A 26,914-nucleotide genomic window follows, 5' to 3' on the forward strand; every position below is an offset into this window, starting at 1 on the left:
TTACAGGATTTTAGTTAGTCTTTAATATAACTCCAACTCTTTAATAGTAAACAATGATGTAAGTATAAAACATCCACACACGTCATCTATCAGTAGTTCCGAACAGTCCCAGTGGTCACACTGATGGAGCAGAGGTCACTCACATTTTAAGGAAATAGGATCTACCCCGATGCAGTGGAATCCATGCTCTGGCAGTTGGAGCAAGGAGGTGAGGCTTATTTTGTGCAAAGTGTATTCAGCTTTCTTCTCCCTCCTTTACTTGGCATTTGAAAAAAAAGGTTCCTTTTCCTTTTATGCTAAAAGTGCTACAAGGACCAAAGGGGCCTTTCCTTCCTGAAATAAAATTAACTATACAAGTCACGCATTCCTGGTTCAACTTTACTGGCTAAATTCCCTCAGAATTAGCCATTCATAGAGCATTAATTGTTAAGAGAAGTTAGCACACTTGCATACCCAAAGTACAATTCAAAGTTCACAGTACAGGGCTCTGTGGTACAAAGTGCCTATGAGCAGCTTCTTGTCGTATACTGAGGCCACAGAACTTCCCTGGAGAACAGATCCGTTGTTGGCATAAACTATAGTCACTGTCGGCTTCTCTGACAGAATATTCTGGATGCGGAGAACCTATTCGGGAGAGACAGAGAATTACTACAGAACCACCACACGCCCATGTCACTCCATCACCAAAAACCCGTCTTCCACAATGAAACCATGATTAAGAGGACATGCTGTTGAAAAATAGCAGGTACTGACCTTTTTTAATGTTTAAATTAACATACTTTCTTAAACCTTCAAAGAAAGTACTTTCTTACACCATCTAGTTATTTCATGCCAATGCAGGATTTAGTGTTATTACAGTAATTGAGCATTAATAGGAATACTTCCACACTCATGTGCCTACCTTCACACTACTTTAGCTTGAACAAAAGCCATGTCATGTGGTGAGCTGACGACAAGCCAGGTATTTAAAAAATTGCCAGTATACCACATAGGGAGGCCACATGTCTTTATAAAAATGCCTTTTGACTAGCTGCCACCATAATTTCATACATCAAAAGATTACCCTACTAAAAGTATTTGAGCAATGTGAAATTCTGCCAATTATTAGCTTAAAGCAATTACAAAACCACTGCATTAGTTTACTGTATTATTGGTTTGAAAGGACTACACAAACCATCCCCACAACAGTTTATTGTATTATTAGTTCAAAAGGACTTGAATAATTAAGGTTGAAAAACTAAAACTATAAAAACCTGTGAGGAAGGAGGATTGTTTGGGTCATAAATGAAGAGCTTCTGGCCGTTAGGATGACAGCCCACCAAGATGTCCCCCGAGGAAGGATCGATAGATAAATTATCCACCAGTGTATCCAACTTGAGTACCTTCCAAATGAAAAAAATGCCAATAGTTAAATGACATGAGAAACTTGATTAAATAATTCAGAGCTAACCTTTCCTGCTTCGATGCATGTGGGGAAATTACACATACCTCCCCATTTCCACCCTTTTAACACCAGTATTGTTTCAGATAAATCTAATCAACTGATTTAGAGTCACTTTTCATTTTTCCTGAAATTAAGAAAGTTAGGGTGCTAATCAATCTCTAAAAAAATGAACTTCTTTTCCCTTAAAAGATGCACAGTGATCAGTTACCTCAAAGAACTCCTTCAAAGCAAAACAGGAAATCCTTAATCAATCTAAAATATGTGTTGCCAAGCAGAAAGAAAATAATAATGGTGTGGAACCCAATTTCTACCTTCATTTATTATTGAAAGAACTGACAGTGTGCATAAATCTTCATTTCAGAATTCATCTATTAGTCTTTTCAATTGTGAAAATTCTTACTGGAATTCATCAGGTGCCGTCAGAATGGGCTTTAAATCTGATGCAAACATCACTCCCAACCCACGGCTGCACGTAATCACAGTCAGTCTCATGACCGCTGGAACAGGAGGCTTGGCCGGTTAAAAGGTGGTGATATTTAAAAACCCAGAATAGCAACACTGGCATCCGTATTCTGTTCTAAGTGAGGTATGGCTATGATATAGTATAACTATGAAATTTCAAAGTATAATAGATTAAAGCTGACTTTATATATAAGAAGAAATGTTTTACCTTCAGTTGAGTTAAATTCATATTAGGTTGTTTTTCCAAAACATGAATTTCATGAGCCAATATATCAGCGACATAGATGTACCTTTGCAGAAAGGACACACTGGTTAGAGCTCCATGGCAACACAGAGCTTCATTAACACAGGAGGCAAGAATGAATCTTAATAACCCGCCAAGAAGTTAATCAATGATGGGCCCTCAAGCAATGCTTGATAAAGGTCAATTTTTATTTAAAAAGTAAGCTTTCAAAATCAATTCAGTGTTGCTACAACAATCAGAGTTGTTCAATTATTTTTCAAAAGGTTTGTAAGGAAAACTAATATAAGACATCATTTTGAATATAAAGTCTGTGATATTTGCCACTGAAAGGACAATAAAACAGATGTTTGGCTTCGGAGGAAAAGCTTTTACATTTCACAATATAATTTGGTATTTCTGGGTATCATTTACATATTATGGTACAGAACAGAACACATTTAACTACAATATTTATTAATACTCATTAATATTTCATAAAATAATTACTAACACTGAGAATTTTAAGAGTAAGAGCTAAGCATCTATTCAGAACAATCTATCTAAAGGGTGAATTAATGGACGATGTTACGGTAATTTCACTCATTGAACTGACTGTTCCATGGCAACTGTTCTATTGAGCAATTATCATGTGTAAAGCCATGAACTCAGTATTGTGACAGACAGAAACACGAAAAAGACAAAGCCTTTTCCCTGAGAAGTTTATAGTATACTGGAATGATGAGACTGGTTTGTACACATTAAACAAATAATGCAGCACGAACGTTACCATAAGAAACAGTGCAGGTCTAGAGACTGAAGAAATATCTAACTTTTGAGAAGACAGAAGAGCTTACAAAGGAAGGAGGATCTGCGGTGATATGAAACTAGAGACCGGATTTGAAGATATGAGGACAGAACACCTTCAAGGCAGAAGAAAACGTGAGCCAAGGCAAAGGGGCAAGAATGAGAGAAGCATGTTTGCAAAACAAGAGTTCTTCGTCTAAAGCATGGAAAGTATCAAAACAGTAGAAATGGGAGGTCGGAGTTAGTCTATTAAAGAAATTCCAACCTTTGCCTGCCTTGATTTAATAAGCAATTGGGTTCCACTGAATTTTTAGAATAACAAAGAGGCATAATAAATGGTTGTCCCATTCAACAGTTACTGAGCATTTGCTTTGCACCTGGCAGTGCTCAGCATGAGTTCAAGATGAAGCAGACAGAGCTCCCTCTTTTGGAGGCTCTTACAGGCTAGTGGAATACAGAAAGAAAAATTGGCAACAGTGGTGGAAAGTGGAAGTGGACTGGAAACAAGTTGGAAGAAAGTCTAACACTCTAGCCAGAGAGGGTAAGAAACTAACCCAGGCAGATGTCAGTGGAAAGGAAAGGGGGTGAGAGTGGGGGACAGACGCACAGGTAGAACCAACACGACTTGCTCACTGTTTAGAAAGGAATAGCACAAAAGAAGGAATTAAAGTTAGAGCCCCTTTTATTATTATTTTTTAGCTTGAATGACTGCAAAGTTTGACTCTCAGAAAGATGAGAGTTGCAAAGAAAAATAGATTTGGCTGGAGAGGTTACATTGGATCAGTGATAGACAATTTAAATTAAATGATTACACATTCATTTTCTGTAATCAACAAGAAAGAAGAAATTGTGTCATGAAAATAAAGACATTTAGTTTCCAAGGACTGCCAAATTTATTTCATGTTATATTTGTAATAGTTTAAATTGTTCAGAGTGCTAAGGCAGTAAAAGGGAAAGCTAAAGAATTTAACATCCTTTTTATAGGCTGTGGTTGGACATATAAAAATAGTAAGGCAATTATGGAAGGCAATTTGACAATATCTATTAAAGATATTGAAGGGGCTCACTCTTTGAGCAAACAGGTCTGTTTTACGGGGTTGTTCTATTTGTACAAATGTGCAAAGAGGAGAGGCTCCTTAGCATCACATTCAGTCAGCACCCAGCAAGCATCTGAACCTGGGTCTATGACTCCCAAATCCGATGATTTAACTATTATACTATAATACCACCCACGGGAGTTTGTCCTTAAAAAATATCTGGATAAGTTTAAGTGGTAAATGAGAAATATAAAATGGTTCTCATGAAGAAAAAATAAACAAACTATATATCCATCAACAGAGAGAACTGGTTACATTAGTTTAGAATCATCCTCATAATGAAATAATATACAGCCAATATAATGAGATATTTATTTAAAAGGGAACACTCGCTGATACTTTGATATGTATATATAAATATCTCATTTTATTAAAAAATTATTTACAAAATTAGATTCTACAATGATATATACCCAAATTTAGATATTATATGCAAACATACAATATATATAGTATATATAATTGCATAATATATTACATATACATATTTAACCATATATCACATATAATATATTATGAGTATTACATAATACTTATTATGTAATATTTAATATATAATATTATATGTATGTATATAGATAATAGACCAAAAATATCAAGTAAGCTACTTCCACACGGGAAAACAAAAGTGAAGAATTTGGCTCATGACCACAACTGAGAAGAAATGAAGCCACTTTTATAAGGGATCATACTTTTTATCAGGTGAAATGGTGATTCCATTAGCTGAGTCAAATCCTTCTGCTACCACTTTAACTTCATTTGGACTATAATAAACAACATTTGTCCAGTGTAAGTTCAAGTATGTTTCCAAATACTTTAAGAAAGGATCAGAGAAATAGTGGTCATTGGTGGCATAGAAATGTGCAGGTCCAACAGCTATGATATCATTCACACTGAAAGAGAAAAATAACATGTGAGAAAAAATAAAGAGCCAGTTGGTCTCCATATTAAAGATTAGGAACCCAGAAGGTTTAAACAATATATGCTTTAAATTTTTGGTAAGAGGTTCCCCAGGAAAAGCTCAGCTAAAATCACATGGCTATCGTCATATGTGATCTATTATAAAATCATTTGCCAAAGAACAATTTTGTATGGTACCAGGTAATCTGAAGACAGGTTATTTAGCAATTAAGGCAGGATTATTATAAGAGATAAAAGGTCTTGGTGCCAACAGTATGTTTTTTGACAGAAAAAATATAGGGTTTAACAATAATATGTGGGCACACAGCTATCCTTAGCCTAGAGCTGGAGAGAGAGCCTCCTTGGCTGGTGAGCTTGTTGGAAAGCCATTAACATTTGCCTAGCTTCCATTTACTCAGTAGCTGGATTTTCCTGATTTCTCTGCATAGTTATTAGTCAAACTAAGGTTGACTGTTCAATTTCTACCTGACTCACAAAGCCAACCAGCCGAGAATGAACAGGCACTCAATAAACACTTGCAGAGAGATGGATGATGAAATTGCCATAGTACAATGCTTCAGGTGAGAGATTTATATGCTAAAAACAATTACATTTTTAAAACCAGTTAGGCAAGGGTGTTATTAAATTTAAATTCCAATTACCCAATGCAAAATTTTCTGAAAGAGCTGCTCTCTCTTTTGTTAAATACAAAACAGAGCTACGGGGTAGGTGGGCCCCCTCGTTCTGAAAGAGCTCCGTCATGCAGAGGCTGCCAGGGTGGTATTTATGCTCCTATTTATTATGAAGTGCATTTCCAGAAGAATGATTAGAAGTTACATGCTTCCCTAGATAGGGAAGTAGAAATTAAAAATATCCATCAAGTTCAAACTTTAAAGAAGCAGTAGGCTAATGCAAGCTGAGCAGAGCCTGGAGGTACACAAGTCTCTTAGTCACATTGTCAACCAGCTGTGTGTTCTTGAAGTAGCAGAGACCCACTTCCAACCTGAATCCCTCCACGTCTGTAGGGCCATTAGCTCACAGCTACCACTAATCCTGTGAAAGCACTTTATATTAGTCCCGCACAAAGCATACAAACTCCATATAAAGCAGGCTACTGTCCCTTGAGAGAACAGGTATTATTGTTAGTCGGGTGATGAGTCATCCGAGATGGAAGATGACAGCAGGAAAAACGGTAAGAATTGTCATCTACTCCTCCCATGATGGCCCTGAAGAGCATCTCCCCTGTAATCTAACATTTCATCATTTCTCAAGGGAGTCCACCAAGAACGCTGATTACTATAACGAGGGACATCAACTTTCCCCGCTCTACAAAGAAACCTCACACACACACACACACATACACACGTACGTGTGTATGTGTGTGTATTCTGGGTGCCACCATGAGGAATATCTGAAAATGCTGAGAATGAACAAACGAACTAAGTACCTTGGAAGAAGCTCATGTCTGATCGTTTTTAGATGCAAAAGAGAATTATCCTCTTCTTGAAATTTAAAAATTTCCACTGTACTCTTGAATTCTGGGTGGTTTACAACAAAGAGATAAACTGTGTCATCTGAAAAATTGAAAGAACAGAGTTAATTCATAAGACAACCATAGGACCTCCGGGCAGACACTGACATTTAAATACCACAGGCAAGGAAAGGTTAAACGTCTAAGCTGTTAGATGGCCTAACAGATCATTCTTCTTCCCTGACTTTCCCATCACTGTTTGTCTGGTGTTATTTCTGATCATTGGTCCCCTGACCTTTAAGAAAGAATGTTTCCCACTCCACATACAGAATTCATGAATATTCTGTTTATAGCTTAATTCAGAAATATAAAGCAGTGATCATAGGTATATAAAAAGGTCATGAAATCTAAACATTCTTTCAGGTGTTAACTGTTAGAAATTTCAAAGTGTAGCTAATTTACAGTTAGCTGAAGAGGCAAATAATCAACTTATTTGTATGAAAAATACAGGAATAATTCATGAGTTAATTGTTCTCTTACTACAGGTATGATCTGAATCTATTTCCCACAGTCATTTACAAACCATTATAAGTTTCTTAATATTGGTAGCTCATCAGCTCTTACCACTGTCTATGAAAGTGCTGATACCATGCGGATTAAACGAAGCCAAATTAAACCCACGGCTGATTCTTAATTCCAATGCCCTCGGGTTTTCGTCTTTTAGATCCATCATTAGTATTCCTCCAGGCTTGTCTGGCGCAAAACTGTGGAGTCCTGGACATTTTAGACCCTTTCAAAACAGAAGAAAAGGTTAAATACAAAGGCTTAAGTATTTTTATGGACTAAAGTGGGAACTATAAATAAATGATAAACAGAGGCTCTGGTTAAAGGTGGTGGCATAAAGCTACAAATACAAAGAAAGCAGAGAGGAGACAATAGAAAAAATAATAATTAGGAGCTGAAAGATGAACAATAGCTGATTTTTCTGAGTTGAGGCAAAAGACTGGGGGTTCAGTCTCTTCAGAGGGCAGCCAGAAGGTTGGTGGACTGGGAGACACCAGGTAGACTTGAAGGTGGGGACATGTGAATGTCTATATGTTAGTTGCTGACCCTCAAGCCCACAGCCTGCACTTTGCTTCTACAAAGCCAGAAGTCTTGGTGAAGGGAGTCAGTCACGAAGCCCCTCCTTGTCTCACACCCCATATCCAAGACATTAGCAAATCCTGTTGACTCTACCTTGAAAATATATCCCTTCCTAAGGAGGTGACCATCTCTCACCACTTCCTCCATCGCTGCGCTGCTCCAAACCTCCACCGCAGTTACGGCAACGGCCTCCTAATCGGCCTTCCTGCCTCTGTCCTTAACTCCCCGCAGAAATCTAGTCTCACATCAACATCCAACTTTTCTCAGATGATGTCACACAACGGATCAAAACTCCCATCTCAGATTAAAAGTGAAAATCCCGCAGTGGTCTAAGGGCCCCGTATGATCTGCCCTGGTCACCCTCCTTCACCCCACCCCACCCCAAACACTCCAGCTCTGTGCCCTCACCTCCTCCTCCCTTGTCTTCACTGGAGCTGCCTTGGCCGTTCTGGCTTCATCGACGCTCTTCAAACAACCAGCACATTCTCCCCTTCACCTCAGGGCCTTCATGCACCCTGTGCCCTTTGCCTGGGAATGCTCCCCACCCTCCCTGCCGCCCGATATCTAAGGCTCCTTCACTCAGTTTGTTTGTATCTGTGCCAAATGTCACTTATTGCCATCTGACATATACATACACACAAATACAAACGGCAGCCTGACCCCTCCCTCACCACGGCTGTCGCTCTGCCTCACCTTATTTTATATATTTTGTGAAAGTGCTGCCACTCTGACACACCGTTGATCTCTCCCCACTGGAACATGAGCCAGAACTCTGTCTCATGTGTTCACTGCTAGAACCCAGGGCCTGGGTCAGTGAATGGCACACGGTCTGTCCTTTCCCACTGATTCCAAACGCCACCTTTATCACGTCCTCGATTCCTGTTTACATACTGGTCTGTCAGGGGCTCATGCTTATTCATATGCCACTTGTTAATTACTCTATAGCTTAATTCATAAGATATGAGATATAGATAAATATGGCAAAAAATACATAAGGCAAGTCCCCATATCACACTCATTGCTTTATCTTTACACAGTAGGCTTAAGTAGTTCTGCTCATTTATTTTTCCGTAAACATTGTGGAGATTAAGTTGCTGTTCTGAATAAACCCTGATGATGATGATGATGATGATGATGATGATTACATTTCTATTTGTTTTTTCCTAGTGCATGGGAAAGCGACTGAGTTCTGTATGTTCATTTTGAATCCAACCATTTCACTGAACTCTTCTCTTATGTCTAATAGTGTGTAAGTTGAATCTCTTGGGTTGTTTAAAAAACAAGGTAATCACACTGTCTGAAAATAATGGCAGTTTTGTCTTTTTTTTTCCACTTCATATACATTTTTTTTGTTTTCTTGGGTTACTAAGAACTCTAGTAGACTGCTGATGGTTATAGTTTTGAGGGGGACATTTTCTTTGTTTTCTGAACATTAATGGGAAGGCAGCTAATGTTTCACCACTAAGAATTATGTTTGCTGTAGTTTCTGGAACATTTTCTTCTATTTCTAGTTCTCCTAGAGCTTTTAATCAGGAATGAGTGTTGAATTTTACTTAATGTTTTTTCAGCACTCACTGAAATAATCAAGGTCTTTTCTCTTTGAAATCTTTTCAGTCATATTTTATGCAAATTTAAGAGTACCAAAAAAGGTCTTACTTTATGCACAAAATTGGAAATGAGAGAAATTCTCTCCAATTAAAAATATATATATATTAAAATTTTATATAACTTCAAGGCTGGCAGGGAAGGTTAAGTAGAATAAACCAGAATTATGCTCACTACTGCTACATGGCAGTGCCACTTCAGTGGCTAATAATCTCTATTCTTTATCAATATCCCATAAGGAAGAGCATGGTTTCCATACACAAGAAGCTCTACCAGGGATGGTGAAGACTATTCATGGTTATTTTAATTCTTTCTAACATTTAAATCTGTTCTTCCTCCTTTTAAAAATTTTATTTTCACTTACAATAAAATGCATACACACTTACCATCTTCACCATTTTTAAGTGTACAGCTCAGTGGTGTTAAGTACATCCACACTACCATTTAAATTTTTTTTACAGTCTGTTCTGTGTCGTCCAATTCCTCATTAAGTGTGATGTTAGCTTTGAGGTGACCCTCAAACCCGTAACTACAGAATAAAATGGGTTGGATGGGCTAACATGCTGGAAGAGGAGAAACAACTGACATGATGTATGAGTTACTCATTTAGAAAGGAGTGTGTTCTGGGAAATACTGGAAACAACGCTGAGTAAATTAAAGAAATAGAGTGGGTTTGTTTCTAAATTTGAAAAAAAAAGAAAGTCATATAACCAAGGAAGGATACAGAAAAAAAGAGGAAATTCTGTTGACACTGTTGTAAGATCACTGTGGCTATAATAGGCCCCTCAGCTGAAATAGCTATAGATTTATGTGTTTGGAGACTTCACTCCTCCAAATTCAGATTTATCCCTTTGGGGAGAAAATCTTGAAATAAGTGCGTTCTGGGTTACATAAATCTCTGACAACACTTCCTTCTCAAAAAATAAAAATTAAAAAAGCAACTGCCTTCTACTTTACTCTGGATTTTTGCATCTCTAATTATGAGTAATTTTGACTAGCAGTTCTAGTGTTTTTCCCTAAGCCTATAGGCATCTGTGCAAGTTATGTGTTTCTAACCAGACCCAGAATCCTACTAGAAATATCATTTCACTCATTCTGGGTAGGTTATTAAAGAAAACTTTTTTTACAACTGCATTTTTTAAATGTAACATAAACATTGGTGTTTCTGCCAAAGCCCACAGCATTTCCTTTTTCCCTCAGTGCTAACAACCAGCTGCTCACTGTCTTTCATATAAAAACCAACAGGGGCCTGAAGATCACTCTAACCTCATTCTCATCTAAGCTCAGTTCTCTCACCTTTCTCCCAAGCCTGACAACTATTTTATTAGTGTTGTGACTCTCTTCTAAAGCATCTCCAACTTTTTCACATCCCTGCTGAATCTCAGAGCCTGAAAATGATGGATGCTGAGAGGAGAAAGAATTACGAGCTGCCTTCAAAGTTGGATACTGCGTCCTTAAGGAAAAACGACCCCATGAAGATGCCAAGCACCCTCACTTCAGCCACAGCCAGGGAAGAAAGGTGGTCAGAACGTCCCCATCGGCCCACTTAGACAGTTTCCCAATTGCAATGGGTATTGACACAGGCTGGCCAGCGTCACACAGGCCAATCAACCTTAAAGTCTTGCTAATGTATGCCTGCAGAGGTTACTATTTTTCAGCTTATAAGAATTAAGGTGCAGTGAAGGGTATAAATAAGCTCAGTCGATCACTTTCTACTTATGATAGGCCATTCAGTGGGAAGAGAAAGAAACACTCTGGCCTTGTCTGGGAAAGTCGGTATATTGTTTGAAAATAAATAAATAACAGCAAGAATATTAGTTCAAACTGAATATCCAATGGAAAGAAAGGTAGACGTTGTATTTAAAACAGTATAATGTAGTATTGAATATTCACAACAATGCCCCAAATATCCTATTTCATCACAGACTTTTAAAACACAGAGTGCACTGGGATATTTCAGGGCAACGCAGTAAGGACATAAAGAACAGTGAATCGATAGATAAAGACCTTTTCATCTCTGCATTCAGATGAGTTTGAGGAAATTTTCCACGATCCTGTTTGACCTGTCTTCTTTTTTTTTCAGAGCATACTTTTAAAAGTGAGGAATTTAAAGCATAAGTTACTGCTCTGCCAGCCCCATCCAACCCCCTTGTGTCTCCTTCACTGAGACTGGGGAAGAAAGAACGTACTCACCACACTAAGGAAAGCCAGGCCGTTGGGAAGGATGTCAATATCTTCAGCTCCAGCTTCTGCAAGTTTAAGAAATAGATAAATGTCATGTTCCAATTCTGTTATTTGTTAAACTGAGCATAACTAGGACTTTGTTTACTGTATCAGTGTCTCCATCTTTAGGAATGGTTCCAATTTTTTTTTTTCCAAGAAACTACTCTCCTCAACAAACGTCAGTCTAAATTCCTTCCTGCAGTGAACTTCTGACTTTAAATGTTAGATATTTTATGTTTACTGAAATCAAAGTCAAGTAGGCATCACATTTCCAGCGATAATACAGAAAAAGTTGACATCTGCACACTCCTATGATAAAATCCAGATGTCTGTACAAAAGTAATTGACATCAGGGGAATATTACTTTTCAAAATGAAGGGCTCCTGGCCATTTAACCATGCAAATAGCCTTGTCCCTTTCTCTGCTCATTCAATCTGAAGCAAACACAGACATTTCTCTCATTAACAGAGATAAAACACCTGGGATTGCACAGTCCCTCTTTAAAAAACAATGCCTGCTTGTTCTGCTAGTTCTCATGAGCAAAGAAAGCTTTCTGTTTAATCTTTAAATTTAGGCTTTAAATTACAGTGGGGCGGAGGGCGGGGGGACTAGCAACAGAAAATTAATGAAAAATACCAGGCACCTAAGCCAGTTGAAGCTTCTAACGCTTGTCTCTGAGGCAGACTACAATTACTATTGATTGTTTATTGATTGTCTGCTGTACACTCCACACAGCACAGCAAATAATTAGACGTACGACCTTCCCAGTGGTCTCACTGTGTAAATTCCGCAGACAGATAATAGACCCAAACACGAGAAAAGAGGAATAAAAATGGTTTAGATTAAGCCAAATCATGACACATTCTTTGAGCCCACAAAACCCAATCTTCCCTTTCAAGACCTTTCCATAGGATTTCTCCAAGATTATTTTTACGTTGTCAAAAAACAAATAGCATCTACCTCGCCGTTTTGGTTTTGATTCATGAGTTTGCATTTGACTGGTTGTCTCCAGTGTTGCTGGCTCTAACATAGTAAAGTAAAAGAAAATAAAAATGCCAAGAACCTCACTCTGTAGAGATGAGCCATCTGCCTGCTCCTTAGAAAGGAGAGATGTATCAGTTTACGCATGATATAGTGAAGGAACTTTTAACCTGGGGTCTGTGGATCCCTAAGGAGCCAAAATGGGTTTCAAAGAGTCTATGAATCTTTTGAAATTCTATGTAATATAAAATGTCTTCTGTATGTGCAGATGAGAAATTTTCTGTGAAAAGGGTCCAGTGCTTTTAGCAGATTCAAAAAGGGTCTGTGATACCCCCCAAAAAGTTAAGAACCACTAGGCTCTAGTCCCATGGTGGTTCTCAACTGGTAAGAAGCAGGGACCAGGGAAACTCGACGCCACTTATACAGGATGTGGCAAAAAAATGTATATCCGTTCTGAATAATTATTAATTCCAATGGGTTAAATCTGAAAAGAAGGAAACACTGGAATTAATAATTATTGAAAGTGTGTATACATTTTTTGGGGCAACCTATACATACACAAACATACATACACACACACACACGCACACATGGAATTCTAGTCCAAGTTTTGCTTTCTGAATCTATTTAGTAGGCGCTCAATTAAAATTTGTGTAGATCCTGAAAAATTACTTAAGGCTATTTAATTTCAATGTGTACATGCTTACACACAAAAAAGATATAGAAAAAAAGGTTTCTTTGGATGGCAGGATTATAAGTGATTTTCATTTTCTTCTTTGTACTTTTCTGTGTTTAAATTTTTCTACAAATAATAGTATTATCTAAATAATCAAGAAAGAGTGATGTTTTTAAAAGATATTTTCATTTCAACTACACTGTGACTTCTTTATGTTTAATCCCATGGCCTAAATTCCAAGGGTAGAAAAAGTCTTCTCTGCAACTTCCTTTAGAATATTTTCCAGATTTACTTCCCCATCGTCATTTCTACAGCCACTACAATAGGCTTTTATTATCTCTTATCATCTCTATCACCTCTCTGGTGCATTACTGAAAGGTAGTCAAGCTGGAGAAATTTTTTCTCCATGATGAAAGTAGTACTAGTCATAGTACTAGCTACTAACATATATTGTTTACCAAGTAACCGGCTCCTTGTAAGTACTTTATATATATTATTTCATATAATTTTCATAACCCTAAGATGCAATAACATTATCTCTTATTTTAGAGTAGAGACTACAGAGACTTTGGAAGGTTAAGCAAATTATTCAAGATCACAGACTGGAAAGCTGGGGCTCAAATCCTTTTGTTCTTACTTAAAAGCACATAGAAAAAAAAAACAACCTAGCATTTAATGAATTTTCTGTCAGAACCATCCCCTGGTTCCTCTCTACAAACACTTCACTTTGTAAATTCAACTGCAGTCAATTCCATATGTTGGCTTTTCCCCAAAAATGCTGGCTTCCATGCCTCTCACCAAGATCTTCACCAATTCAGATCCTGTACTTTTCTTTAAAACCCCTTTCAAAGCCCCTTTTCTCTAGACGGTCTTCTAGCTCAGCACGTCTCATCTTTGTCCCCTCTCGTCCCGCCAGCAATTACCTGTCTGTGTGGGAGACGGCCACCTGCTCCCAGTAGCCACCGTCCCCCTCTTCCTGCTCAGCTACAGGCACATGGCCCCAGAGCTTCAGGCATGTCCTGCCCTTTCCTGCTGGCCGATGTGGTCATTTGTCTAAGTGCAGGTTAAAGGGATGACACCGTACAAGGCGTGTGCAACTACTAGGTAAAATGAAGTGAAATTAATACCCGTGTAAATTTTCTTTCTTCCCCTTCCTGCTGGGAAATAGCAACTAACCAGAGTTCTAGTCTTGGACCAAAATGGAAGCAACATGAAGTTGTGTTGCTCCATCAGCCTTTGTCCCGGGATGACCACACACAGCGGTCATCTAATCACTAAGCCACGTGCTTGCCTTTGGGCTGCCATGTGAGAGGAAATAGATTTCTCTTCTCTGAGTTACTTATTATAACTTTATAGCAGCAAATTAGCCCCTGCCATACCTGATAGAGTATCCAATAGGTAAGGTAGCCTATTTCTCCCCACTTTTTTCGTTTACTAGTCAGGTATGTGTATTAATCACTTTGGGAGAGTGATATTAGAAAGAGAATTTGCAAAGTTACATAATCTTTCTGAGTCTTAAAAGAAAAAATATCTGTTATTTCACAGAGGTGGGTTTTTGTTGTTTTCCTACTCATAGGCACACGGTAAAGTACTTAATGACAAGGGCTACAAATTTTAATGGTTTAAAAAAAAAAAAAAAATCTCCCAAGCAGCAGTTGTTGTAAAGGTCTTGATTGCCAAGTATATACAATCGTTAATTCACTGAAGGGAGACAATACATTCAAAATTTTGTTTAAGTCTGTGACTCTAAATGCCAGCATTTTCAAAAACATTTAGAAAATGTTTTAAACTTTCAAGGCTCAAATAGAGTTAACTAGTCCTTATCATTATAATTTTTATTATTTAGATATTGATACCATGCCAAATCTTGGGTATGTAACAGCTTAGTTTCTGTCTGTAAGTTACCCTGGGAGGGAATACAAAAAATGGAATCGTGAACTCACTTTCTGTCCCACAGACAGTAAATATCCTGTATGATATGTGGTAGATGACTGCTGTTTATTAAAATAGAAAGTCATGCTATGCTATGATATAAATAAAGCACCCAAGAGTTGCAAAGAGTTCATTTCCAGTCATGGCAACTATAGCACTGCTGTGTGTGTGCGCGCGCTGTGCGTGTGTGTGTGTGTGTGTGTGTGTGTGCGCTGATAGGGTGAAGAGGACTGGGGTAGTGGTCTTACCTCCTGGAGGGACCCCTCGGCCTCAAGTACATGGCTACCCCAGTTTCCAAAGCGGAAACTAAGAATGAGAGCCTCTCTATCTCCGTTGCATAGCGTAAGAAGTTGCCTTTGCCTAAATCGCAAAGCATGCCCAGCGCATTGTTATTGCTTGTAATCAAAGGCCCCCAAATAAGCAACTGTTGTTAAAAACATATAAGCACCAGCTGTTACTACCATTATGCATCGCTAACATCGCATTCAACAAATATTCATAGAGTGTGTGCTAACCACAGAGCAAAAGCCAAAAGAAAGAAAAAAAGGCACAATTCTAATTAGATCTAAAAATGTATCCCAAATGCGCTTCTAATCACTCATCGTCTTCGCTTCGTTGCTTTTTGAAGTGCCCCAGAGGCATTAAACACTTCACAAGAGGGGCCATAGGTGACATAGTTCCTCATTCTTTCCAATTCCAGACAGCAGCTCACACACATCACAACATAAAGGTCACAAACACAGACAGATGCTTGTTCCGAATACAAATGTTGTTGGGCTTGTTTTTCTCTGAGGAGCCGTCCATCCCAGTGAGTTGTAACGGCAACAATTTGGCAGTTTGTCCTGTACTGCGTCTGGCTGTGCCCTATTGTCTACTCTGAGACTTGAATTCACAGAAGGTGGGCTTCACGAGGCCAAGGGCTGCTTAATAATTTGACGATTATTAACTCAGCAGCAAAAGTAACCTTAGAGATCACTGACTCGACCTCCCAACCTTGTACAACATCCCTCCCAGATGCCATCTGGCTTTTGCTTAGTGACCAATTCTGAGGAGGCTGTTCGTGATGGCAGCCAGAAGGCAGGCGGCAATGCTGAGTTTCTTGGGATTCAAGACAACCTGAGTTGTAGAACTGTCTGTATAATTCAACACAGATCTGGTCCATCTGGTAGCTGATACTGAGTTTGTATCCTCCCATTAAATGTTTGGGTAACTGAAACAAAGAGAAGCCCCAGGAGGAAGAAATCAAGGAGTCTAGGTGAAGAGAGATAGGACCGGTGAGAGTAGAAAAGTAGCAACAGAAAAAAGAGACAGAGCACATAGGGAGCAGATGTGTAAAGGAGAGGCGAGTAACAGAACCAAAAGAAACTTTGAAGTGGAGAAGGCTCTCTGGAAACTGACAGGGTCCATGAAAGTAAAGCCTTCCTGTGTGTGATGAAGGAAGATCACTACACTTTTGTTTTTGCTAAGAGAGCACTGTGAACCCTGTGTGGAAAAAATGTGGTCATAAACATGAGGTAGTGAGTTTATGAGTGTTGCCAATTCGAGCGCAATGTAGCAATGACTATCAAAACTTTAAACAGATGTGCTAACTGAATGACAATCCCACTGTTAAGTATTTATCTTACAAACAAATGCAAGAGCTATACATAAAACGATGTTCACTGATTTGTTTGTGGCTGCAAAAAAATTGCAACCATCCAAATGTGCATTAAGAGGGAAATGGTTCAATGAATCATAGTACATGATACCAAAGAGAATAGGTAGATCCACATGAGCTGATGTGGAAAAGCAGCTGACACTGCACTCAGAGTAAAGCAGGTTGCAGAATATAATCTTATACCAAGATGCCATTTGTGAAAAAAATAGATATGTATGTGCTTCCCTGATGTTGTTTTTTCCAAATTAAAAGCAGGACCCTCCACTAGCAAAAAGACTGACATTCACTTTATTGGGATACTTGCTTTATCACGATGGTCTGGAACCAAACCAGCAACATCTCCGAAGTATGCCTGTATTTGTTTGCATGTGCACTGGAAATATCAGGGAGAATAAGAAAAACTTTTGCCTCTGGGGTTATTTCAGTGAGGAATAGAGATTTTTGTTGAAAGATTTTTATTTTCTATTTTATATCTTCTTTTCCTTCTGTCTTATCTCTACTAGCTGACTACTTGGCTAATGGAACACAGATCTTCATGGCTACACATGACAAAGAATACAGACTTCACAAAAATAGTTCAGAAATATCACTAAGCAAGCAAGAAAGCAAACAATAGCCCGGCCGGTGTGGGTCAGTTGGTTGAAAGTCATACCATGCACCAGGAGATCGTAGGTTTGATTCCCTGGTCAAGGCACATGCCCAGGTTGTAGGCTCAATCCCTAGTAGAGGATATGCAGGAGGCAGCCAATCGATGTTTCTATCTCTCTCTCTCGCCCTCTCCCTTCCTCTGTTTGAAATCAATAATAAATAAATAGGGTGGCAGGTTGAGTGGAAGCTACACTGACACTCTCCCAGGACCAAACAGGAATTACAACTAAAATATAGAAAAACCATCCTGAATAATCAACTAAAAACTAGCTGGAGAGCACCCTCATGACCAAAGACCTAAAGTGGAGACCACACAGAGACTGGTGGGAAGTGTGGAGGCGTGAGAGGGCTCGCTGGGCTCCCACAGGCAGCAGCTGAAGGTCCAGAGGGATATCTCAGCCAGGTGGGGGTTCCCACCGAGAACTCTGGGGCCTAAACCCCAACCTGGGCTTCCCAGCCCAGAGCACCAGAACTGAGAAAGGTGCCCATATAACATCTGGCTGTGAAAAGCAGTGGGGTTTCTGTCTGCCAGGGAGAGACAACTGGAAATGCAGGCATCCTCTTAAAGGGCCAGCACACAAAGTTTCATGTGCAGCCATTCAACCTGGGCTCTGGCAGAGGGAGGGCAGAGTGGAGAGGGTAGAGCTGTGTGAAGAGAATCCAGGGCAGAGTGGAGAGGGTAGAGCTGTGTGAAGAGAATCCAGTGGCGCTGACTCAGCAGATAGAGCTCAGAGGAAAGCCATCTGGATTCCTGCGCTGAGTCACTCCCCCATACAGCAGAGGACATCTTTCTCAGGCAGACATTTATAGTACAAGCAGCTTTTGCCTGGGGGGGGGGGGGAAGCAATTGCCCCACCCTGTTGGAAAAACCTCTCCCCGCCAACTTGTGGAGCTTCTACAGCTTAAGGCTCATTAAAAGACTGAACAACAATCAGCCTCTGGGTGCTCAGTGTCTTTGCCCGATTTGGTTCTCGACCCAGGGCTTAGAAAAGCAGATCTTGGTACAAATGCATCTTAGTCCTTTCCAAACACACCAGCCCCAGCAGAGGGAACCACAAGCTGTGGAGTGTGGAAAGCTTCAAATAGAGTAGTCAAGGCCAGTCACAAACAGCGTCTGACATAGGCCTGCACCGGAGACCATCCAAAAGACTGAGAGTCCTAGAAGATCTACCTAATACATAGAAACAAATCCAAACTGGCAGCCAAAATGGGGAGACAAAAAAACAAGCCCCAATGAAACAACAAGAGAAGTTTCCAGAAAAAGAGCTAAATGAAATGTAGATAAGCAATCTATCAGATATAGAGTTCAGAATGCTGATCATAAGGATGCTCAACAGCATGAGAAAAGATATGGAAACTATGAAGAAAATTAAGAATGACATAGTAGAAAAAGATATATTGGAAGGAATAAATAGCAGATTAGGGAAAGCTGAAATGGGATCAGTGAATTAGAAGACAGGGTAGAAAAAAATCACTCAATCAGAGACCCAAAAAGAAAAAACAATTAAAAAACAGGAGGACAGTCTAAGGGAGCTGTGGGACAACATGAAATGTAACAATATTTGCATCATAGAAATGCCAGAAGAGGTCGAAAGTAAGCAAGGGTTAGAGAACCTGTTTGAAGAAATAATGGCAGAAAATTTCCTGAACCTGGTGAAGGAAAAAGTCACACAAGTTCAGGAGGCACAGAGAGTCCCAAGCAAGAAGTACCCAAAGAGGCCCACGTCCAGATACATCATAATTAAAATGCCAAAAATTCAAGACAAAGAGAATATTAAAGGCAGCAAGAGAAAAGCAATCTGTTACCTACAAAGGAGCTCCCATAAGGCCGTCAGCTGATTTCTCATCAGAAACTCTACAGGCCAGAAGGGAACGGCATGAAGTACTCAAAGTAATAAAAAGCAAGGATCTGAAACCAAGACTACTCTATCTAGCAAAGCTATCATTCAAAATAGATGGTGAAATAAATAGCTTCCCTGACAAAAAAGGCTACAGGAGTTTATTATTACCAAACCAGCACTGTAGGAAATGTTAAAGGGACTGCTGTAATTAGAAGTAGAAACGGAAAGAGAAATATAAGCATAAAGACTTAAAATGGCAATAAGTACCAATTAATAATAACCTTAAATACAAAAGGATTAAATGTTCCAATCAAAAGACACAGGGTAGCTGAATGGATAAGAAAACTTGACCCAGATATATGCTGTCTACAAGAGACCCACCTCAGAACAAAAGACTCACAGAGACTGAAAACAAACAAACAAACAAAAAAAAAACTTCTGGAGGACTTTAAGGGAGAGATAAACAGCAATACAGTCATAGTAAGGGACTTTAACATCCCACTGACTTTGCTGGATGGATCTTCCAAACAAAAAACCAACAAGGAAACAGTGACTCTAAATCACACACCAGGTCAGATGAATTTAATTGACATTTACAGAAGATTTCATCCGAAAGCTGCAGAATATACATTCTCCTCAAGTGCACATGGGACATTCTCAAAGACAGGCCACATGTTAGAACATAAAACAAGTCTCTACAAGTTCAAGAAGACTGAAATCATATCAAGCATCTTCTCTGACATTTACACCATGGAATACTATGCAGCTGTAAAAAAAGGATCCCTTACCCTTTGAGACAGCATGGTGGGACCTGGGAAGTATTATGCTAAGCAAAATAAGCCAGACAGAGAAAGACAAGTGTCACATGATCTCACTCATATGTGGAATCTAATGAACAAAATAAACCAATGAACGAAACAGACCCAGAGACACAGAAGCATGGAACAGACTGACCAATTTCAGAGGGAAGGCAGGGGTGGGTGGGTGGAGTGAGATTAACCTAAGAATTTATATGCATATATGCATAACCCATGGTCACAGACAATAGTGTGATGAAGGCCTGGAGGCGGGGAGATCTAGGGTGGAGGAGATCAATGGCGGAAAGGGGGGACATCTGTAATACTTTCAACAATAAAGAAAAATTAAATAAATAAACAAAATAAACAAAACAAAAACAATCCTTTAAAAAAAGAAAGCACACAATAAACAAAGGATTATTCAAATAATTAACAAATTACAGTGAGAATAAAAGAGAAGAAATACAAGGTACATGAGATCAAAAGAGGTTGGCTAAAGAAGTTTTGTAATTTCATGCCAAAATATTGTTAACGAGTTTTTGAATGTTGGTGGCCAAACAATGGAAGGTGTGTAACAAGCACTTTCTCATGCTTACCGATGCCTTTAATCAGGTGGCAGTTTGGGAGGTCTACAGATTCTACTTCACTGGAGGCTTTAAGACGATTCCTGTTTAAAAAAAAAAAATTCATCTGTTAATGTATTCCCTGCTTTGTTGCAGAAAGGGTTTAAGAGGCTTTCAGCCATACAGAAAACACAGGAAAAATCTAAAGCAGAGAAAAGAGAAGATAGAAAGACAAAGGGAGGGGGCATAAAACAGCACCAGAGATGCAGTTAAAATAACAATGCATATCACAAAGTTCTAAGGTGACTGTGGGTTGTAAAAGAAAGTCAATAACTCAACCAACATTTCTAACTCAAGTCCCATGCAAATATGCACCTGCCCCCTCTCCCCCGGTCACAAATCTCACAGCTCTGGTGTTGTGGGAAGAGCTCCAGGTGTATAACCAGAAGCCCTGTTTTCCCTCTGAGGACCCAGGGGAGCCAAGAAATGCTCACACCCTCTGCAAAACAACATAGTGACTGAAGAGAGGCCAAGAGACAATGGCATGGTTCAGAGCCTGGCACACAGAGGACACACCACAAATAGTTTTTAAGGAATAAGTGGAGAAGGTCCCATCCCTAGGACAATATATATTGGGATGAGAAGATTGGAGAACACCATTTACTTTGGCAGAACTACTTGCTGTCATTGTTACAGGAAAACTAAGTGCAGAAATAATGAGACAGTGTTGAGCTCTAATGAAGTATCTTCCCTCTTCCTTCCCACCTTAGAGTAGGTCACAAAGCAGTTTGGGCAAACACATCTGGGATCTATTGCTTTTGTTTTTAATATATTTTTATTGATTTTAAAGAGAGGAAGGGAGAGGGAAAGAGAGAGATAGAAACATCAATGATGAGAGAGTCACTGATTGGCTGCCTCCTGCATGCCCCCCACTGGGGATGGAGCCTGCAACCTGGGCATGTGCTCTGACTGGGATTCGAACCTCGATCTTCTGGACCATGGGTTGATGCTCAACTGCTGAGCCAAGCTAGCCAGGCATGGGATGTACTGTTTTGAAGGCCACATACCACAGGCTTCCCCATTCTTCTCACATTGTCTCACCTTCCTTATCTATTTTATATAGTCATAAATATTAACAATAGTGAATAGTTTACATTTTTCGAAGTGCTTCATGCATCGACACATTTAAGAGACCAAAGGACAATTTGCCACTTGTCTCTCTCCTCTTCATCTCCTTGACAGCTTTTGACTTCTAGACACTGAGTATGGGGCAGGCTACTGGTTTCTCAACAAAACCAAAGAAAAAAAAACCAGACCTAGATAACCCAGAATCACTAACCCAGAATCACTAACAGCTGGTGGCAAATGCTATATATTTTGGCATATATAAAGTCCCTAATTAAAGTGTTAATCAGTATGTATTTGAAATCATAGAACTCAAATAGTGTTAAATTTCTTGAAACAATATAGCAATAAAAAATAAATGAATAAAATAGGTATATAAATATATATAATAAAAAGTGAAAAATAACTAAAATTTTAAAATAAAGCAATAAAAATACAATTCTTACATTTATGAGTTGCAGGAGTGACTTAAAAGGGAACACAAGTATATTTAGCTTAATGTAGTAGTAGTGGTGATAATATTAGTGATGAGGATGGTGTTGTTGATAATTATAGGTGGTAAAAGAAAATGAATAATAAAAATAGCTAAAATACACTGATTCTGCCACAATTCTATGCGATTTCCCTGAATGAATTCAGTTAATACAGCCCTAAGAAGTAGATGCCACTATTCCTATTTTAGAGATGAAAAAACTGACTCAGAGGTGAAGCAACTCTCCTGAGGTTCTATACCCAGCTAAGAGGTACCACACAGAGGGAGGGCTCTTGTCTGCTCTTGTATTTTTCTCAGAAAAGAGTGCAGAGAGTTGTGTTTCTGTCTTAGCAGTAAGACTGCATGACCATTCACAAATCAGTCAATCTCTATAGGCCTCAGTCTTCTTTATGTATGAAATAAAGATGAGACTAGATGGCCACCAAGGTTCTGCTGACATTGTATGATCCCAGGTGTAGCTATGTCAGTATGTCACGCCTACAGTTTTCATCAGGTTTCTGTATTGCTTGTTTAGGTTTCAGTTTTATACAACTTACTATTATGCCCATTTGACTGTGCAAATTAGGGATAAAGATGAATACCATCTACCTTTTTCAAAGATAAAATATATGGATTAAATAAAATCCAGATGTGTTTGAACAGTTTAACAGGGGGTATTTCTCAGAGTCAACTTAGTTTGGATAAATGACTGATGATTATACTTTGCTAAGAGGGCAATCTTCATCAACTAGTTTCGTTGTGTAATACCATCTCTCGAAATGCAGACTGCCTGCTATTAAAACGGAAGAGTTACACAAGGCCCGTGCGTAACTCCTAGTTAATCAAGTCATGTCTTGTCTTTATGATAAAAGAAATGAGGATTTCACTTCCATCCTTAGGGATCCACCAAGTTTCCAATTCTTTCAGTAGAGAACTGGACCTCTGTACTCCAGGGTGGCACACCCTACTGGCTGACAAACCTCAAGTCATTCTCACCCCTTCTTTCTTGAACCTTTCCATTGCAGAGGTGGGCAAGCCAAATATTTGCTTTCCCAGCTTCCTTTGTATTTTGACCCACCCAGAGTGGAATGAGATTGGGGTGTTTCTACCCTCTTGCCTCACTGGGCCCCATCCAGAGTGGAATGAGACAGGGGCAGTTAGTTACTCCCTTGCCTCATTGGGTGGTAGCAGTAAGGGTGTACCAGGCTGTGGTATCTACATACCTTGAGCAAACTGGAACACAGTGTTACCACAGACATTACTTTGTTCCATATCTCACAGCCTCTGAATTTACAAGCCACTGATGGGGCTTTATCTTTTAAGTACAGACTTAAATATGAACAAACAGGGGCTTTATCTTTTATATACAGACTTGTAAAACCCTTTGGAATTTACCTCTTGAGCTCCTGTAATGCTTGCACTTAGCTAAGAATTTGTGCTTGGGCACATAGAGCTGGGAAAAATCTATCCCAATGGTAGAAAGCTCGGCAGCTATGGGGGAGCTGGGTAACTGGTATTTGGAATCAGAAGACCTGGCTTAGTGTACAGTTCAGCACCAATTACCTGTTGAACTAACTGGTTAACCTCTCCCAGCCATGTATAATATAGGAAGGAAGGCACATATGAAGACCAAATGAAGTCAGAAATGTTAAAGGGCTTACCTTCCAAATGTCGGTAAGTGTACATTTTGGTTTAATATAAAGAACTTTGACACTTCTGACAGAAGGACCGGCACACTACAGTCATACAATAAATAATAAGGAGGATGATAGTTTAAGAAAAATGTCTGACACTTCAGAAGTATTCAAAAGCAGAATGGATAGCTTCTTGGGGGAGCTGTCAAAAAAGGTGTCAGGCAAGAAACAGAATGTTCAGAGGCTTGTTTGGGGGGTTCCTGCCCACACATAGATCTGTGATGTACTCAAGGTCTCATGATTCACTCCAAGGTATGTACTTTGCCACAGGGAGCAACTGGCCTGGGGATATCTTTCTTTTTTCCCTTTTTACTGTTCAACCAGGGAGGAGTGGAAAATTTGGGTATACTATACCATCCTCCCCTGGGAACCTTAGCCAGTTACAGTTCAGAAGGAAAGAGACAACTTTAATTCCATTTATTCATCTGGGACTTACTTATGCTAAAAAAATTATTCATTGTTTATCTGAAATTCAAGTTGAAATTTAAGTGGGGACCCTGGGGGAGAAATATAACTTGAGTGTCAAAGTACCATCTCTAAGAACAGAATAATGAAATAGTAGGTACCAGATTACAACAAAAAACAAACCAAAAAGACCCCCTGCTTTTTGAAGAGCCATTCCTTTAGATGGGACCATGCTGCTTTTCAAAATAGAGCCTAAGGGTCTGAAAGGAGAAATGTTATGTATCCTTTTGGGCACTCCACCAAACTCTGTAAATAACAGATCCTTGATATTCTACAACCATACAGTCCCAGATCAAATACAAGATGGTCAGTTAAATTTGAATTTCAGATAAATAATGAATGATATTTTAGTATAATTATGTACCAAGTATTGCATGGGATATGCTTACACTAAAAAAAATGATTTCTTGTTTATCTGAATTTCAAATTTAATTGGGCATCCTGCACTTTTACTTGCAAAATCTAGCCACTCATCAGTCATCCCAAGGTTTTCATATTAGCAGATTTGGGGTTTCAACTATCCAGTGAAGTTACTCTAAAAAGCCACTGCTCAGTATAGTGTATTATAGTCAAGTCTTTATAAAAAAAAAAAAATGCATTAAATTGGAAATTACCTATCAGGTGTCTATGTACCTATGTGCATAAGCTTTATTTACTTTTTCTTAGGTTTGCAACAATGGCATTTATCATTTAAAGGAACTTCCATTTAAAGCCTTGAGATTAAGACACAAAAATTGTGAACTGAGAAAACTTCAACTTGTAGTAACACTGGTGGTTTGGCGTTTAGGGACAAGTTAATGAGCTTGTGAATTCTGGTGGCCTTGCCTTGGAAACTGAGAGCTGGTCAGATAAGAAAAAATCGCCCAACACAATAATATTCTGCAGGGCAGGCTGGGAATTTACATAACAGAAAATTAAGGTCACCATGTTCATCTCCTGCCAGCAGGGGAGCCTCCTCCAACTCTAACTGCCATCCTCCACCCCCAACACATACACACGCACTCACACACTGTTCCTCCTCCTTGCATTCCTTTATCGACAGGTGAAGCTACAACTACAGGACAGTCGCGCTCAAAACTGGTTATCTATCACCTGAGACTCCTCCCATTTCTGGGGTTCCAGAGTTTGGGACCATTACTCTCTCCAAACCACTGCAATACCTTAACTTGTTTCTCCATGTCTATTCATTCTCTATTCTAGTACTTCCCAACTCTAACTGCACATTCGAATCATCAGAATTTTTAAGCATAAAAAATACACATGCCTGGGCCCCACCCAAATGAACTGAATCAGAATCTGTAGGGCTACGGCCCAGACAGCAGTCCTCCAGGAGATCCAAATGTACAGCCAGGATTGAGAACTACTGCTCCACTCCAATCCAGCCTTCCAAGTTCACCTCTACCCAGCACAACTGATTGTCTTTCACGGGCTTTAATAGGCTCCTGTTTAAAGCAAACCAAACATACCAAAATATACAACAAACATCAACAGTTCCCCTTTGCCTATCAAAGTAGGCCTCAATTTTGTAAAACATTAACCCATTTCAAATCTATCCTCCCCCTACCATTCGCATCTTACTTTTGTGCTCCCCTCAAATTGTTTTGTTTAGTCTCCAAACTTCTACACCACAATCCCTTGGCCCAAGCTGCACTCTCCACCTGGGAGGGCCGCCTTCATCCCATATGCGTGCCATCCCTCCTCCAGGGCACAGTGCCCACTGTCTCTTCCTCCTGAACTCTAGGGGATACTGTAATCTTTCCTCCTTAAGCCTGTAGGGGTTGGTTGTGCCTGCCTGGACATCCTAATATATATAATTTTACATTTCTCCTCCCCTCTTCTTAGGGGGTAAGACTGTGCCTTACTACAGGAGCGTAGGAGAAGCACAGCATGCACAGGAAGTGCTCAGTGTTTCTGGAATTCTTTTGTAAGAGGCTTATAAAACTTGAGTTGGTAATTTAGAAACGATGATGTCCACCCACCCGTGTTTTTTCATTATTACTAAGCTGTGAGGGGGCCCAGGCTTGCGCTGGCTGGCACCCGGCTTCAGGGTCCCCCGGATGGGGAGAGAAACAAGGAAGGAAGAGCTGTGGCTCTGGGTATCACAAGGACCTTCCACCCCCCGCCCCCAAATTAGAGCCTCGCAGACTAGGCGGCGCGGACAGGCAGAGCCCGAAGCGAGACCCAGGCTGGCCTGGGCACCGAGGAGGGGCAGCGCCGACGACCTGAAATGACTCTGCACCGAGGGAGCTTCGGGCGCCAGGCAGCACTTTGCTTCCGAGGGCACAGCACCGAGGGCGGCCCCGAGGGGCGCGCTTGCAAAGCCCTCGCCTCTCCATCCCGGGGCCCAGAACTTCGTGCGCGGCAAAGGGGTATAAAACTTTCTAGAAAGTGTCGGGACTCAGGCCAAACGGTGCGGGATTCTCGCTGGAAGCTGGCGGCGGACTCGGGGGCTCAGGCAGCGGGGGAGCAGGGAGCCGCCCGAGTCCCCGCGCGGCCGCGTCCCGGCGGGAGAAGCGCTGCGCGGCCTCGGCGCCTTCCGCAGCCCGCGGGCCGGGCCGGGGGAGGGGCGGTGGGAGGGGGATGGGGGGCGTCCCGGGGGCCCCACGTACCTGAGCGCCAGGAGCCTCTCGCCCAGCAGCCCGAGCGCCAGCGCCAGCAGGCTCAGCCCCAGCAGCCGCCCCATGGCGCGGG

General features: G+C 40.1%; 1 protein-coding gene across 1 annotated transcript; it reads right to left on the reverse strand.

Annotated features, from left to right (window-relative positions):
* PON2 (paraoxonase 2) lies at positions 1–26,914 on the reverse strand. The gene is made up of 9 exons (XM_087821168.1): positions 26,833–26,914; positions 20,501–20,571; positions 11,343–11,398; positions 7,026–7,191; positions 6,378–6,504; positions 4,723–4,923; positions 2,115–2,196; positions 1,254–1,382; positions 1–624 (listed from the first exon to the last, which is right to left on the reverse strand). The coding sequence occupies exons 1-9, from the start codon at positions 26,904–26,906 to the stop codon at positions 466–468; spliced, it is 1,065 nt and encodes a 354-aa protein (XP_087677294.1). The 5' UTR covers positions 26,907–26,914; the 3' UTR covers positions 1–465.

The sequence above is a fragment of the Miniopterus natalensis genome, chromosome 10 (assembly GCF_054644295.1).
Source record: "Miniopterus natalensis isolate mMinNat1 chromosome 10, mMinNat1.hap1, whole genome shotgun sequence".
NCBI classification, from domain to species: domain Eukaryota; kingdom Metazoa; phylum Chordata; class Mammalia; order Chiroptera; family Miniopteridae; genus Miniopterus; species Miniopterus natalensis.